Genomic DNA, 15413 nt, shown 5'->3' with positions numbered 1-15413 from the left:
AGGGCTGTCCATTTCACAGCACAAAAATTCACTTTTTAAATAAGAGGATAAAATCATATATTTAAAATAATTATTCCACTCTTATAAATAAATACTGAGATTGTGATCTGTAACATTTGAGCAGAATAGCTTTAGAGCTTAAAATGGATTCTGAGCATATTATTTTGTCCAGGTATCACACTTCCATATCCTTTGCCATGTCGCAGAGAATGTACATCCTGAGGACATTCTTCTCAGACTGGAGTGAAAATCTCTAGAACAGCATCTGTCTCTATAACATGCATATTAATAAATGAGCCATAGAATCTAGGCACCAACAAGCACTGGAGTTAGCTAAACTGTCAGTTGATATCAGTGATCCATCTCCAAAGAAGAGCGACATTTTGACCATGAAAATACCACCTCCTACCTAACCAGCCCTGTGGCCTTTCCAATTTACCTTACTTTTCAAAAGACATTTTTATCTGCAAGTATAAATTATCAGCAGCTGAAAAAAATTAAAAAGCTTTACATAAACACTATGGAGCAGATTCTCAGCTGGTGTAAATCAGCACAGGTTCACTGAGGTCGGCAGGTCAATTCTAACGTACAACAGTAGAGGATCTGACCTTCTAAATGGTCAGCAGGAATTAAAACGAACCCCTCTACATTTGTACCAGCCACTCACAATACCTTAAAATAAAGTAATGTAGGAACTGACTTTCCAGCAAAGCAATTAATGAAAGTAGGTTTACCAGATATTTTTTATGAAGTCATTGTAACATCAAGTCCTCATCACTGCACAATCTTTCCCCAACAGGGATTACAACAACAGCAATACTTTCTTGTAAGTTACTTGAAACTACTTCGCTTAAATAGTAAAATCTACCACTGAAGAACAACAATCCAACTGAATTAAATTGAAATTTCACCCTGTGTAGTACCAGACAGGGATTTTGCTATAACTCTTCCATTCCAAACTAAAATTCTCTTGTCTACTGCTTTAGGCAAAAAGAGAACACCAAAATCCAGCAATCCTCTTTGGGATGAAATGTGACAGACATCATATTTCTGTCCTAAAACTTCTCTTAGATTTTTGCCTTGACAATAACATATCAAGATTAGACTTTGCTTTTGATGCCTCTGCAGAGGTTCATCAGGTTTCCTTCAATGGTATAGAGTATATTTTCTAATCTGTACATTGGCCTTAAGCAGAAATATTCAAGTGGTAGTTTGACTAGTCGTAATTTCAGTTACAAAGCTTAGATCTGTAGTTCATAGCAATTGTATTCAACTGAAAAAAAAAAGGCAAGCTACATGCATAAAGCTGTCTCAATATTTCATGCTGCACTTAGTTTTTCATCGGGATCATCCTGCATTTTCTCCTTGCAGGCCCATACCACGCTGTACACAGTGCCTGCACTCCACAAACCTGAGCATGTCAGCCTTCCATTCATGGAACTCCTCACTATCGGGAGTATCTCTATTGACTTCACTGGCCTTTGGATCAGGCCCTAAGAGTTCCTTTTGGGAGTTCCGTGCTTGGAGGGCTTGCCCATGAGACGGCAAATTCCCAAATTTGCAAATGCACTCTGCACCAAGGAGTAACTTGTGCCGGGGCACTTTTCCCAATGTGATCTTTATGCATCTAGTGCTTGAGTTAAGGGATACAATAGGGGAGGTCAATGGTTATGATTAGAGAAGACACATAGGGTCACAAAAAATGGGTGCACAGCAGACATATTATCAAATAATAGTTAGTCCTTGCTTAGATACCAATGTGACAGGCACATTATTAATATGATTGATGGATAGATGGAACCAAAGAACAAGAGTAATAGTAGCTACATCTCTATGGCCACAGCAAGTAACAGCTACAGCAAGAGTCAAGGGGTCTTGCTAATATCACACATGATTACAAGGCATACAGTGTCAGTTTTATAGCTCATACAATGGTGTACCACTGACCATATTCGTTCTTTTGCCTGTCTTAAGTCTCAACATGCCCAACTAAAAGAACCATGAGTAATAAAATAATAATACCTATCTCTTATATAGAACTTTTCACAAATAGATCTCAAGTAGGTCCAATATATGCTTTCCACATGTACCACTCAGGCTCCGATCCTTACATGCAACACTGGCCCCCCATCTTGCACCTATTTTAATGGTTTAGGAATAACTAAACACTACGGAGTTGGTGCTACTGTCAATGCATGAAGCTCCCAATAGCTTCAATGAGAGTTTTGAGAAGGAATGAACTAAAGGACTGGGTCCAACATGTATTTATACAATTGCCATCATAAATGGCACTGAATAAAACTGACCTAATTTGTGTCTATTCCATTTTATTTTGCCTCTTCATAGTTCAACTGGAGGATACTGTTGGGCTGTTTTCCTATATGTCAAAACATGCCTCTGTGGTATTTTTAACCAGCGCTACCCAAGTTACTATGTCATCAGCCACCAAATGACCCTTCATCGTAACGACTCACCTGTTTGAATAATCCTACTTTTTAAATCCACCAATCAAATGACAATTTTGTGACTCACTATAGATACATCTCACCCAATAACGGGATCATGCTGAACCATCCAGTGATGTTCTGGCACACATGCAATAAAAACCATGGCAACAAAGATGAGAGCTTGCCAATGGCAGCTGCTGCACGCACACACAAAATTAAACTATATTCTTCTGAAAAGGGATATTATTATGGCATTTGTTTCCCTCCGCCCACCACCCCCAGATCACAAAATAAAGGAGAAAATATCCAATATATACTAAACACTGAAAGAGGGAGAAAGATTTCAGTGGAATTGTGATGGAGTGTAAAGGTTCATGATAGAAAATCCAACTGGAGGGGTGTGGTTGGCTGTAAACATCAGCCTTGAACATTTTGTTTGCCTTAAGCAAGTAACAGTTAATGTGTGAGTAAAACTGGGGGGAGAGGGGAATTATCATCAGAAATGGACAAACGAACATATTTTGACAAACGCTGGTCAATTTTCACAACAGTTTTGCAAGACTGATTTTCAATCTAAAGTACAAACGCACATGCCTGCATCTTGTCTTGTATATTATCGGCTGACAATTATCTTCACTTTCCTTCTCTTGTGAGGCACTATCTGATCCCTTGCATGCAGTTATGTAACTCACAAGTTATCAGTCTCCTCACTTGTGAAGATAAATGTTGTATCAGACCTCTGACATCATGTGTTCACCAAGCAATTATTTTTGATATCGTAAGAGTTATACAGGGTGCACAATAAAATTAAAAAGTAGAAAGCAAGGTTAATAAGATTATCGTGTCAGTATAATAGGTAATGAGTTTTGCAGTATATCCTCATATCTGCCCTCTGAAAACATAATTAAATGACCGAGATTTATATTTTAAAGGAATGCAGACATACTGTCTATATCATCCTGACCAAATATGCTAATTGCTTTCCACTCCAAAATCACACAGTTGTGTGGAGCTTTTCAGTCCCGGAGTGTGAAGAACTAAATTCAAATCTAGGTTTTGAGTGACAGACATTTTTCACTAAAGCCATGAAAATTTCAGAATAGCTCAGAATTAAATCTAGCCTGATCTCAATTTTACTCAGCTCGTATCCTACCATATAAAGGCTTTATGAAGAAAGAGCACTCTCCCTGAGCCCAAGGCAGTGCCCAACTAGCCATTTTTAAAACCTGCCATGGCACCTGATTGGCCAACCAGAATGGAATGGATATAGGGGTGAAGGTTATTTAAAAACTGGAGAGCATGCTCCAGTCTCTTCAGATGGGGAATTTTTTCCCTTCACCCTCCCAATGCATGAATCAGTTGCAGCTTATTGCCATGGTTGGATGTGCATTTGCCTCTGTTTTATTTTAGCTCTCCTTAGAATTGCACCAGATTTTACTGTCTCCCACGTATGGGATGAGGAAGGAATTTTCTCTCTTTGGTAAATTGACCCAAATCAGGGTTTACACCTTTCCATGGGATTCTTCCCTTCCCTCTTTTCTGGTATATGATCAGAGCCAAACTTCATCCCCAAGATCTGGTTAGGCAGTGCCCTCAGCAGTCCACATCAGGAGAGCTTTTGCAACACTCAACACTAACGGTTATAGGATAAACTGTTGCAATTACAAGATCCCGGGTGATGTGTAACATGTTTCTTGGCCCCAAAGGAGCTCATAGACAACAACAGTATGGGGACAAGCCTCACATTGAAATACAAGTATGGTGTGGCTGGTTCTTTTCATGAGTCTAGAACTATGAGTGGCGCCTGATATAGTTCTGTACTGAGTCCCAATGGTTTGGTTGTCACAATGGCCCAAATGAGTTTAGATATTTACCTGGCAGGTTTAATTAACATTTCAATAAAGTTGCAGCCACAGGCCTTTACAAGGCTTTACTAGGGCTTCGACTGGAGGCATATGATGGCACTTGACAGCATCCATTCTTAGTAAAGGATCACAATCATTTTTTTCCTCAAATTTTAAGGATTCAAAAAGGTTTCTAAATATAGGGTTCAAAGGGCCAAATATGAAGGAGCAGCCCATTTGCACAGGCAAAACCCAAGTTTATACACACAAAACACAGCTCAAAGCAGTTTACACGGCACCATTCTCCATTTTGCACATGCACTCATGGGTTTAGTAAACACAAAATGGATGCACATATATATTTTATGGAGGATAGCTATAAATTTGACCCAAAGAAATGTAATTTGCTTTAAAATAGCTAAATCCTGCCATTAGAGATATATGCATTACTCTCAATGAGTTACGTGAATGCATCTACATACAGAATTGAGCTCAAATAGCCAAATTCGTTGACTTACGTCAACAAAGTTACAGTTATTAAATACTGCCCAAAGCATATAAATACATTATTTTTATTTACACCAGTGGAGACTCCATTGCACTCTTGCTAGTGATGGGAGAATATGATCCACTGAATAGAATAATATAGTAAACACTAGAGCTAGTCAGAAAACTCTCCGACTCCTGGAAGAACCAATCAGAATTAACTTACTTGGGCAAAACTCCCACTGAAATCAATGGCAGCTGCAGGTTCTCAGCACTTTTGAAAATCAAGTCATTTAATTAGGTGTCCTCAGTATGAATTTGTGCACTTAACCTTCAGCACCTCAGGGTTGAACATTTGGAAAATTTATCTGGAGAATCTGGATCAAGCCAACCAAAGCTTCAGATTGTAAACTTTTGCGGGCAGGAACCTCATCTACCTCTATGTTTGCACAGTGCCTAAGACAACAGTGCTCTGGAACTGATCATGGATTCAGGGTGCTACCATAATACAAATAATTAACTGATAATCAAACAAATTAAATGAATCAAAAGGTATCTTTGTATCTACCTGGGATTAAAACTCTCTCATTTATTTCACAAAGAACTCCATCTGCTTCAAGCTCTCTCTGTGATAAATCACAGAGTCAACCATGGTGACTGCTATGGCAATGATTAAACAAGCAGCCCCGAATTTTCAATTTGCATATTTAATCTGTAATTATAATCCTCCAATTAATTTTAAATAATCCAGAATGGGTGCTATAGCCACAGCTGTGGCTAGCGAAGCTACGTGAGCTGGAACCCGCTTGATACAGAACCCGCCAGCAGGGAGTTCTCCAGAACGGATACTTTGGTCTGGAATTTATTCCCACCTACCCAGCTCTAAACAGCCCCAAACTGTTGATACTTAGGACGTGCTATGAAGAACATCTCTTTGCTAGAGCTCTGGGGAGGGTTGAGGGTGAGGGAGTTGATGGAGTTGGGTTTATTTTGCTGCTTTGAATTACTAGCTGGTTATGTTAATTTAATTTGGTTGTGTGTGTGGTTTCAGTACAGTGCTGGGTGGTTATTCTTGAAAGGAATGTTCTTTTCAATAATTGTTTGAACGCACAGAGCCATGGACAGGCGTCCTCTCCTTTACATTGAAATTTAAAAAAACCAAATAGTCATAATAATAAATATCGGCATTTGTGAAGAATCAGAATTTCCACTGCTTCTCTGCAGGCCTTGAAAGGCTGACATGGTGTTTTGGGTCCTTTAGAATCTGCTTTGAGGCCTCAACCAAATGAAACATTCAGCCCTGCTGTGTACAGCAGTGACCACAACAAAGATTGTGGTTTCTCCCACACTCGCCTTAAATAGATTTAAATTAATGCTATTCATCATTGGGTGGAAAAGAAGGGAAATATAAAAACGCAGTAACTGTAGACAAGTCAAAACCCAGCCAGCAGCATTGGGTAACTTTCTTACCAACACACAAACCTCAGTTATAAATGCACTGACCTCCATTCAAAGACTTCTCCTAATTTTTCACCCACACTATCTACTGTCTCACTCCAGATCACTTCTGCTTGTAGAATAACACATGTAAGTAATATTATTACGTTACTGACTTCAAAAATCACCTGGAAAATATTCTAGCCACATTAAAAGCATATTTAGCCACTGTTTGTTTGGTTGTTGTTGGTAAAAGTAGAAAGCTAAACCACATGAGTGAACTGCCAATGGTTCGTGATATAGCAAACAGTCACAAGTTTCGCTATAGCTAGGGTTAGAATGAACACAGCCACTTACCATCTCAGTTACAACTGCAGGGTGAAAGCAGTTGTCCCACCCTAAATCCCTCTTCTGTCAACTACTGTTTGCTCCTGTAAGGAGCAGAGACTGATTATTCCACTTTCCAAAAGAGAATTTGTTGATGGGCAAAGATATATTTCTACGCCCTAGACTGTGTGTGTGTGTGTGTGTGTGTGTGTGTGTGTGTGTGTGTGTGTGTGTGTGTGTGTAACGATGGATGTCCAGAGATTTTAGTCTTTGTATTCCAAATCCAGTTGTGAGTACTTATGTTTTCTGCAGGCTTCTTTTCTTAATGGGAGCCTTTTATGGGCTTGAAATAATACAAGATCTGATCTTCTTTGATGGTGGAAATACGCTGAGAGCACTACATCTCATATTACTTTTAACCCAGAAATGTTTCTCTATGGCAAGAAGACCCATGAAAAACAAACATATAAATATTGAGACGTTAAGAGATTTTCTGAATATTGACGTAACCAGGTTCCTTTGGATCTGCACACGCAGACCAGTAATGAAGTAATGCATGTGTGTCATTAACATCCAACCTCACGTGTGAAACGTTTAAGATTGCTTTTGACATACGCTGGACTTCAACAGTCATGAATTAGAAGTCAATTTCCAACAGTCTCATAGTGAGGATATGCTTAAAATATCTCCAGATATACATATAAATTGCAGAGAGCATTACACATTTACTTAATGACAGATATGATGATATTTTGAAATGTGGCCTTTTTTTTAAATCATTAAACACTATTCTAATGAGCATTTGGGATGAATCTTGGGAGGAAAAAAAAACCCTACTGATCTTACACCTGCTCTTTAGCAGTGGGAAGCGGGTTCTCAATCTGTTAACACGACCATCTGGCCAATCTGCATATCGTGGCTATCTGTATGATGGAATGGCAATACCATAGCCAAAATAAAAACAAAATGCATCAAAAACTAACAGTGGACTCTGTCTTTTGATTTAAATTAAATAATAAATGCTGTCTCAGAGAACACCAAGAAAGTAACCTAAGTAATTAAAAATGAGCTTTCACTACAACAAAGTTAAGGTAACAATATGGTGTATGTAATGTGGTAATCGGTAACACTTTACACAATAAAACACTAGACTTTTGCAGAGCACGTATCAGGGGTTCAGGACGCTGCGACAGCTCTTTTTATGATGTACAGTACTGTTAGAACACCTTTCACATTACAGATACATACTGAACAACTGAAGCTATTAACAGGATTAATGCAGTAACAATCAGTAACAATTGCACTAAAAGATGATGGCGCAAAGTGTTATGTACCTTTCTGACTTGGAACTAAAAGATACTTACACTGATATTCTGAATATATGCAAGTATGTTTCCTGTATATGCATTATTTCAATTGATACTCCTTTATTATAGCCTAAGCCTAAATATTAAAATGCCACCAATTACAACATAAAATGTATCTTTAAGTTTAAAGTCATGTGTACATAGTATTATTGTACATAGTAAATTATCCACAGAAGGTATTTCAATGAGAAGTAAACTTTCACAGTTACACAAATACATTAGACGTCTTGTTTCCACCTTGGCTTCATTTTTTACTATTATTAAAATTAGAAAAAATCCCAGATTTATTAAAATTAAGCATTTTTAAATGTCCGTCTTAAAGATTAAAAGATTCTGAGTGGCAAATTTCTAGCTAGCTTTAATGCTTGCCTAAAGTGGATAATGTCTGTCAAAAAATCAAGTATTGTGTTGTTATCACTCTGTGGCCTATAGATTACAACCTAGCTTTGTCCACTCAAGAAGTCTGTAAAAAAAATGACCTCTCAGAAAATTTAACTACTTCAGCTGCGAATCTTTTCTACAATCTGATCACATTAGCAGAAGTAACTCTGAAGCAGTAAAAAAATCAAGAAAGTTCTTGGTTGAGTGCTTACTAATGAACAAAGGTTAACTTTATCTAAAAGGTCAAATGCCTGGTGGCTAAGGTTATGACCTTAACAACTTAAATTGTGACCTTGCCACGTGCCTGGTTTATTGTAGACTCTGATACAGATCATCTGGTAAAGAACTGGTCATAAATTAGCTTTACTGTTACACTCCCACAAAGAAAACGGTTTGCCACAGTGGTTTCCAAGTTGTCATTTGATATATGTGCAGAATAAATGAAAAATTAAAAAGCCAACCCAAGTTAAGGGTATGAGAATACTTTTCTTAAACAGGTTACAAACTGCAAATTGGAGATGATGCTCTATAGTTCAATACATTTTTGGTCACCTAATTCAGAAAACACCGACATTCCTTATTTTCTTACAAAAATGGCATGCAGCTTGTGTATTCACATACTTGAGTTTTCTTGTTCTTTATATAGTACTTCTTAAAAGAGAATAATTCATTTCTGTAGCTGAATCTGCTTTGTCAGAAGCATTATTTAAATCTGGGCACATGTATTCTCTTATAGATGACAGTGTCCAACTAAAGAGAAAGCCTGGACTCAAAGCAATAATTATTGTACACGTTTAGATGGAAAGGAACATCTCACTATTGAAATCATCTAGAACAAGGCATAGTGGAACAGAAATAATTTATTAAATAAATAAACAAATAAATATTAAAAAGAAGCAAGCACTATGGGTGAAAAGGCCACAATGGTTTTGGCACGTATCTTAAAGCACGTTTCAAAGTCTGTGCCTCCTGCCAATACTGGCAACTTCTCAAAACTTTTAAGGAGGTAAAAACATTGTTTAGTGTTTACAAATCTTCTGCACTATAGCAGATGCCTGTCAAATCAGCTATATGTAAGTTGACCAACCTACCTAATATTTGTGTTGGCAACTTCCTCGGCATAAATAACAGGTCTGTAAATCTCTGAAATCAAGTCTGAAATATTCTGAGACAAAGGATGCTTACTATTTTCTTTTGTCATTTTCCCGTTGCGCACACAGCATTAGCTGCCATTACTGCGGTTCTGTGAGAACCAATCACCGTTGACTTGGCCAGTGTTCAGGTGTAACAAAGAATTCTGGGATGCATCAGAGGAAAACAAAAAAACCAAAAGGTAGCCTTATCCATGTTGCTTTCATTACGTCTTTTTAAGGCAAATACTACACTGCATGCTTCCTAAATATCATTTTACAACCATTTTGTCCCACTTTATGATTAGATTTGCTAACATCCTAGCACAAACTACTGCATTAACAGTGTAATGCAATATATACAATCAGTAAGCAACAGGTAAAATATTAAATTGTATAGTTAGAGTGAGAGGTTTACAGTTTAAAAGAGGCTATAAATGTAAATAAAGATTAAGTTTAATGTTTAAGTTCCTGTGGCAAAGGTTTAGTCCAAAGAACAGTAAGTGCAACTGCGGTCTGTTTGTTACCACTGTCATATTGATAAGATGGTATGCTGCTAATCAAAATATTATTAGACTCTTTAAATATCTAAGGTGTGACTGCCATAACAGAAAAAACTATCACTTTAGGCCTCCTTATATTACATATGTACTTAGTTTAGCTGCTTGTCTCTCTCTGTCTCTCAACCATATTTTACCTAGACATATACAGAATGACGGACAAAAACGATAATGTGTATTTAAGTTTTTAAGGTAGGAGGTCACTGGTTTCTGCTGACAATTCACAGTCCTTTTCAGAAGCCTGCATTTAATTCATGAAACATAACACTAACTAAACAACACTAGTGCTAAATGTAAGTCTACATGAATTGGTCATTCCCATTTCACCATACCATGTAGTAAATCAATCGCTCTTCCTGTAATATTTGCCTACATTTTCTTCCCCAGCAATGTGAAGTGTGATTGATCAAATCACATCTAATTACAAAGTTTCACAGCTTAACTATGTAAAATATCACAATGCTAGCCAAAGGTTCCTTCTAACTATAGTGTATATCTGTTAGTCTTTAAGGTGCCACCAGACTCCTTGTTGTTTTTATATCAATAAAGTTACTGAAGTGATACTATGTATCGCAACGAATATTGATTTATTGCAGGCAACTTTTGGATAGTCTGCACTTCATGTATCACCCCAAAAGAATGCTAGATAATAGATGTATTCTCTTCTTTTAGCAAGATTTATATTATTATTATTGTTATTATTATATATTTATTAAGTTTCTATTGATAAGAGTCCACTGACGTCTCTTTGTTTCCCCCCATTTTCAACTCCCGGCTTAAATTACTACTGTGAATGAAATCCAGCAAAACTAGTACGTATATATGAAAAGTCAACAAGCTCCAAAAACTTGGGCCTAACATTTCATACACCGCAACTTTTTCAGAAACAAAATGATTGAAAAGAAATGCTACTGCATGTTATTTATCCAGTTGACCTATTAGGTAGCCTCTGAATATACTAATATTCACAGGCAGGGTGTGGTTTGAATTGGAGTCACAGACAAGATTGCGAATTTCATGACGTGTAAAAGCATTTCCGCTCTCCTGAATGCAATATTGTCAAACAAGCCATCAGTTCTTAGTATCAGTCAGATTCTAAGTGAATTCATTTATTGTGTGCTAGTTACATTTTTAACACTGACCTTACTTTCCCCATTTGATACCAAAGGCCTTTATTTTAGCCACAATTCACACTGCACTATTATATTTACATATTTGTATGATTTCTTTGCTTTTCTCTCTGGGACCAATCCTGCAAGGTGCTCAGCACCTTCAACTATCACCCACGTCAATACGAGCTGAAGGCACTCACGGGTCTTGCATTGGGCCTTACCACCATTGGGCTTTTGACACTTCTATTTCCCTGAATTTATTCTTTACACGACACAACACACATACAAAGCCAGTTTAAAAAAAGGTTCAGCTACCTTCTTTCTTTTACCAATATTAAAATAAGGTCCATTTTAAACAGGCCTCTACATAGTTCTAAAAGACAGCCTTTAACATTTCCTGTGCTAATATTAATGTCGGCCACTTCTGAAAGCAGTTTAGATGTGCCAAAGATTTGATTGCTGTTAGTATTGGAAAACCAACATATCTTGACACTATTACTTCTTAAAGGCAACAGAAAGTGTGAGAACACCTGTCCATTCTCAACCAGAGTATATTGGTGTAGATTCTCTTACTTGTCAGGCCTGGAACTGGCGTTAAAACCATGCTGCCAACCACATTTACATGGCACATATTCTCCCAAGTTCAAACACTGACTCATACGGTCTCTGACTGGTCATAACACTCAATTCAGATGGTACAGCAGAGGACTGTAGATATACAGAAAGTTGGACAACTTTGCATAAATGCACTTACCTGCTGCGTGCACAAAGTATGCCAAATATAAATCGAGTTCCTTAACAGAAACTCCTATATGATGTGGCTGTACGCACAGCCCTGGGTTAGAGCACTGTGGGGACTTTACAAGGCGTTCGCCATCAGTACTTTCGAGCGGAATACCTTTAAATAAAATCACCATAACAAGGTCCAACCTCCAGACCTTATCTGCCTGGCGTAGGCAGTCAATTCTTCTCATCTTGCCCTTCTGGTCTGGATTGGAAAGAACACAACATGGAGGCTTTTTTCCTGTGACTGTGAGAACAAAATCCTCTCGGTACTCAGGCCTGATATCTTTCCGTAGCTTTGCCAGAAGTCTGGATGCCCATTTTTGTTTGACCTCAGGTTTTTCGCTCAGCAATTCGTCCTTCACTGCTCTCTCTTCCTCTTTTGACATACGTTTTTCATGTTTTTTGAAGTATTTTCGTTTTCGGGCTTGCAGGTTGAACCACGTGTATGCAAATGCTCGGACGTGAGGCAGAAGTGCTTCAATGAATGGATGAAATTCATCCTGGAAAAATGATAAAGAATTATACTGATGTCATGAAAACACAAACAAATCAGTCACAAAGTTCAAAACATCTCCTTAAAATACTATTTTAACACGAGAAATTTCTATCCGCTTGACAATGTGTATATACTATGCAGTGCAGAAAACACAAGCACCTTTGTAATCTCACGCACATATTAACACATATATGGAATAGATGTATACAGACGCCCCCTGGGTTACGCAAATCCGCACTTACGGAAAAAGTTCCAAAAGCTAGAAATAGGAGGGTTTGGGGGGTTTTTTTTGCATAATGGTCAGGAATACATTTCCGACTTACGCAAAATTTGAGTTACACAAGGCATTCCGCAACAGAACGCTTACGTAAGTCGGGGAGCGTCTGTATACACAGTCACAAACATACTATATCTACAGATATACATATCTATATATAAACCCTTTCTCAATATTATATCAGCCTAAAGAATATGACACCACTATCACAGAGGGTAGAGAACAACTAAAATACACATAAGTGTGAGGAAGATTCTGTAACTATTAGACTCAGTCCTAAAATTTAAAATCATTAAAAAATAAAATAAAATAAAAGTTTAAAAATACACGAGTGTAGTGACCTTAATCCATTTTCAAAGAATGCATATCTTACTTTGCTCTCTCCCTGACCCCACTGCTTGTGGTGTAGCCAGCATATGCCCGCCAATTTGGCAAATTCTAAACATTTGGATGCCAATCAATGTTTGTATGGGGAAGTCTGAAATACAGCAAAACTTTCCCTAAGACATATTTGGAAATGGCAATCTGCAGTGTAATAAAATTTCAGTATAAGTGATTTTATAATACAATACAAGGTGCTTCTAATCTCTGTCTACTGTACCACTAGAAACAGTAAATAATGTAACCAGTTTGCAAATTTCTCCAGCATGCCTAACAGTAAACAGCATTAAAAACTTAAACTCTACCCTTATAATTTAAAAAAACTGTTTGGTTTATATGTAGCCTACCAAAAATAATAAATGTGATATTATGCCATGGATACAAGACAAGTTCTGACGGCCTTCTATTTAATAAAAAAAAAAAGAGAGGGAAGCTTCTATGTAAATATTAAGGTACAAAATCTTAGCATTGCCACAGTGATCCAAACTCAAAAAATGATTTATTTTTGTTAATACATTTTGTTTTATTTTTGTTAATATATTTTAAAAGAATTTACCACATTTATAATACTTTTCTCCACCTGAAAACATCACTTGCCTTCAGTAATAATATTTTAAGTTCACTCATCTTACTTGAAACAGAAATAATCAGTATTAAAAAGTTTCCTGAACCTGAATAAATATGTGGCAAGAAAGATCCATATATTCAACTTTTTAAATAAATAAATATACCTAAAAAGTACTACATAAATCAGACAGGGAGATCAAAACATGTTATAATTCATTATATTCTGCTTGTTATGTTTCTCTACGTAATACTGTTACAGAATGTTACACTATCTATAGAAAAGCATGTACACTTTAAGGACCCAGTTCTGCAAACGAGTATGCAAGGGACTAATTTCACTCATGAGGTCGATAGGACAGTTCCCATGAATGAAGTTACTCCCATTTGCAGGATTGGGCCCTGCGGGGCAAAAAAAATAAATAAACCCACCATGAAACTGCACAAAGCTTCCTACACCATGTTAAACTCTAATTTATGTCCATTCTTGCAAGGTAACAGGGTTGTTGTTTTTTTTCCCGTTTAACTGAATTTCTTCTTTTATATTCACATGTAGAGTATGTCACGTATCAAAATCATTTCATAACCTTAAAAATAACATTGTTAAAATATACTTATTCTACAGCTCCAATGGCTTTTTTTGTTTTTTAAATAGGCTTTGCTGCTCAAACAAATATAGGCAAAACCGAGAAATCAGTGATAGGAACATTCTATGAGCAAAATCCTGTTACAATTCAAGACCTTGTGTTAGCTTTCTAAATGGCTTAATTGCATGTATTCTCTGTGGTTCCTAAAATGTAAATATTAAAATCGATACACAACATTAGATCATTTATATCAGAAAAAAATGGAGATTGTTAGAAACTACAGAAAATGAAAGAGAGATATTCAATGCAGCACGACAGTGCAGGAGTCATTACACATATGAATGATTACTAAAACATCATATGTAAAAATACAATAACTTTGGTGAGTGACACTTCCCCTCTCCCTCCCGTTGGAGAAGATTCTGGTTTCAAATTTCAATAAAGTACAAAAAAAAAATTGCTGCTAGCTTTCGGTCAGTAGATTCAAAAAGTAAGAGAAGGCAGCAAACATAACACGTGTAGCTGCACTTTCACAAATGAAAAATAGCTTTAGAAGAAAAAACGGTAAAAGCTGCAGTTCACCAGAAGCTATTAAAAATAATAAAACCACACTTCTGATCCTTAAATGTTCTCCCCCGCTCCTCCTTTTAGAAGAGCCGATAGTGCGAAAAGGCCTTCTGCAAAGTCAAAGTTTATCTGCTAAGGTATACACACAATTCGCTGAAAAGACCTACATTGAAATGGAGGATTGTTTTAAGCATTAACAAATTCTAAATACATCTTGGTTTATCCAGAAATATTTAACTTTCTGCTTTCAACAGTACTTTTTATTGACTGATCCCATATGCTCATGACTTTTTTGGACCTAGGCTGGATACTATCTAAAATACAGTTCCTTTAATCTGTCTTAAAGATGAGCTACAGAGAACCTGAAAGGGGGGCGGGGAGAAAGGAACAGGACAGGGATGACTTTAAAAAAGCTCAGAACCATTATGTGGCCTAAAGACCAGGATATAATTTTAAGCAGTAATTAGTGTGTATTAAACTGCTACATGCTACACCACATATATATACACATAACATAATCACATAAGCAGTCTAATGTGATTTTTCAAAATGAGGTACTAAACAAAAAGGTTAATTCAAGAACAGAAGACTGACAGACTAACTCATCCAGTATTTCGAACTGTCTTCATAAACATATTGCCCTGTAAAATCAACCTACCTAAAT

General features: G+C 36.9%; 1 protein-coding gene across 24 annotated transcripts in view; it reads right to left on the bottom strand.

The window, feature by feature from the left end:
* NFIA (nuclear factor I A) overlaps nt 1–15413 on the bottom strand; it is a 445816-nt gene that overhangs the window by 284402 nt on the left and 146001 nt on the right. For 13 of the 24 annotated variants that reach the window (XM_065555377.1, XM_065555378.1, XM_024104855.3 and 10 more), the window contains exon 2: nt 11846–12377. In XM_065555377.1, coding sequence (XP_065411449.1) covers nt 11846–12377 — 532 coding nt within the window. Of the gene's footprint in view, nt 1–11845; nt 12378–13023; nt 13124–15413 lie in introns of those variants that run through there. The other 11 variants (XM_065555395.1, XM_065555384.1, XM_065555397.1 and 8 more) reach the window with 2 other exon arrangements.

Source organism: Chrysemys picta, chromosome 8 (genome assembly GCF_011386835.1).
Source record: "Chrysemys picta bellii isolate R12L10 chromosome 8, ASM1138683v2, whole genome shotgun sequence".
In the NCBI taxonomy this organism is placed as follows: Eukaryota; Metazoa; Chordata; order Testudines; family Emydidae; genus Chrysemys; species Chrysemys picta.
The sequence above is the reverse complement of the archived record's forward strand: the minus strand, read 5'-3'. Positions and strand labels throughout refer to the sequence as shown.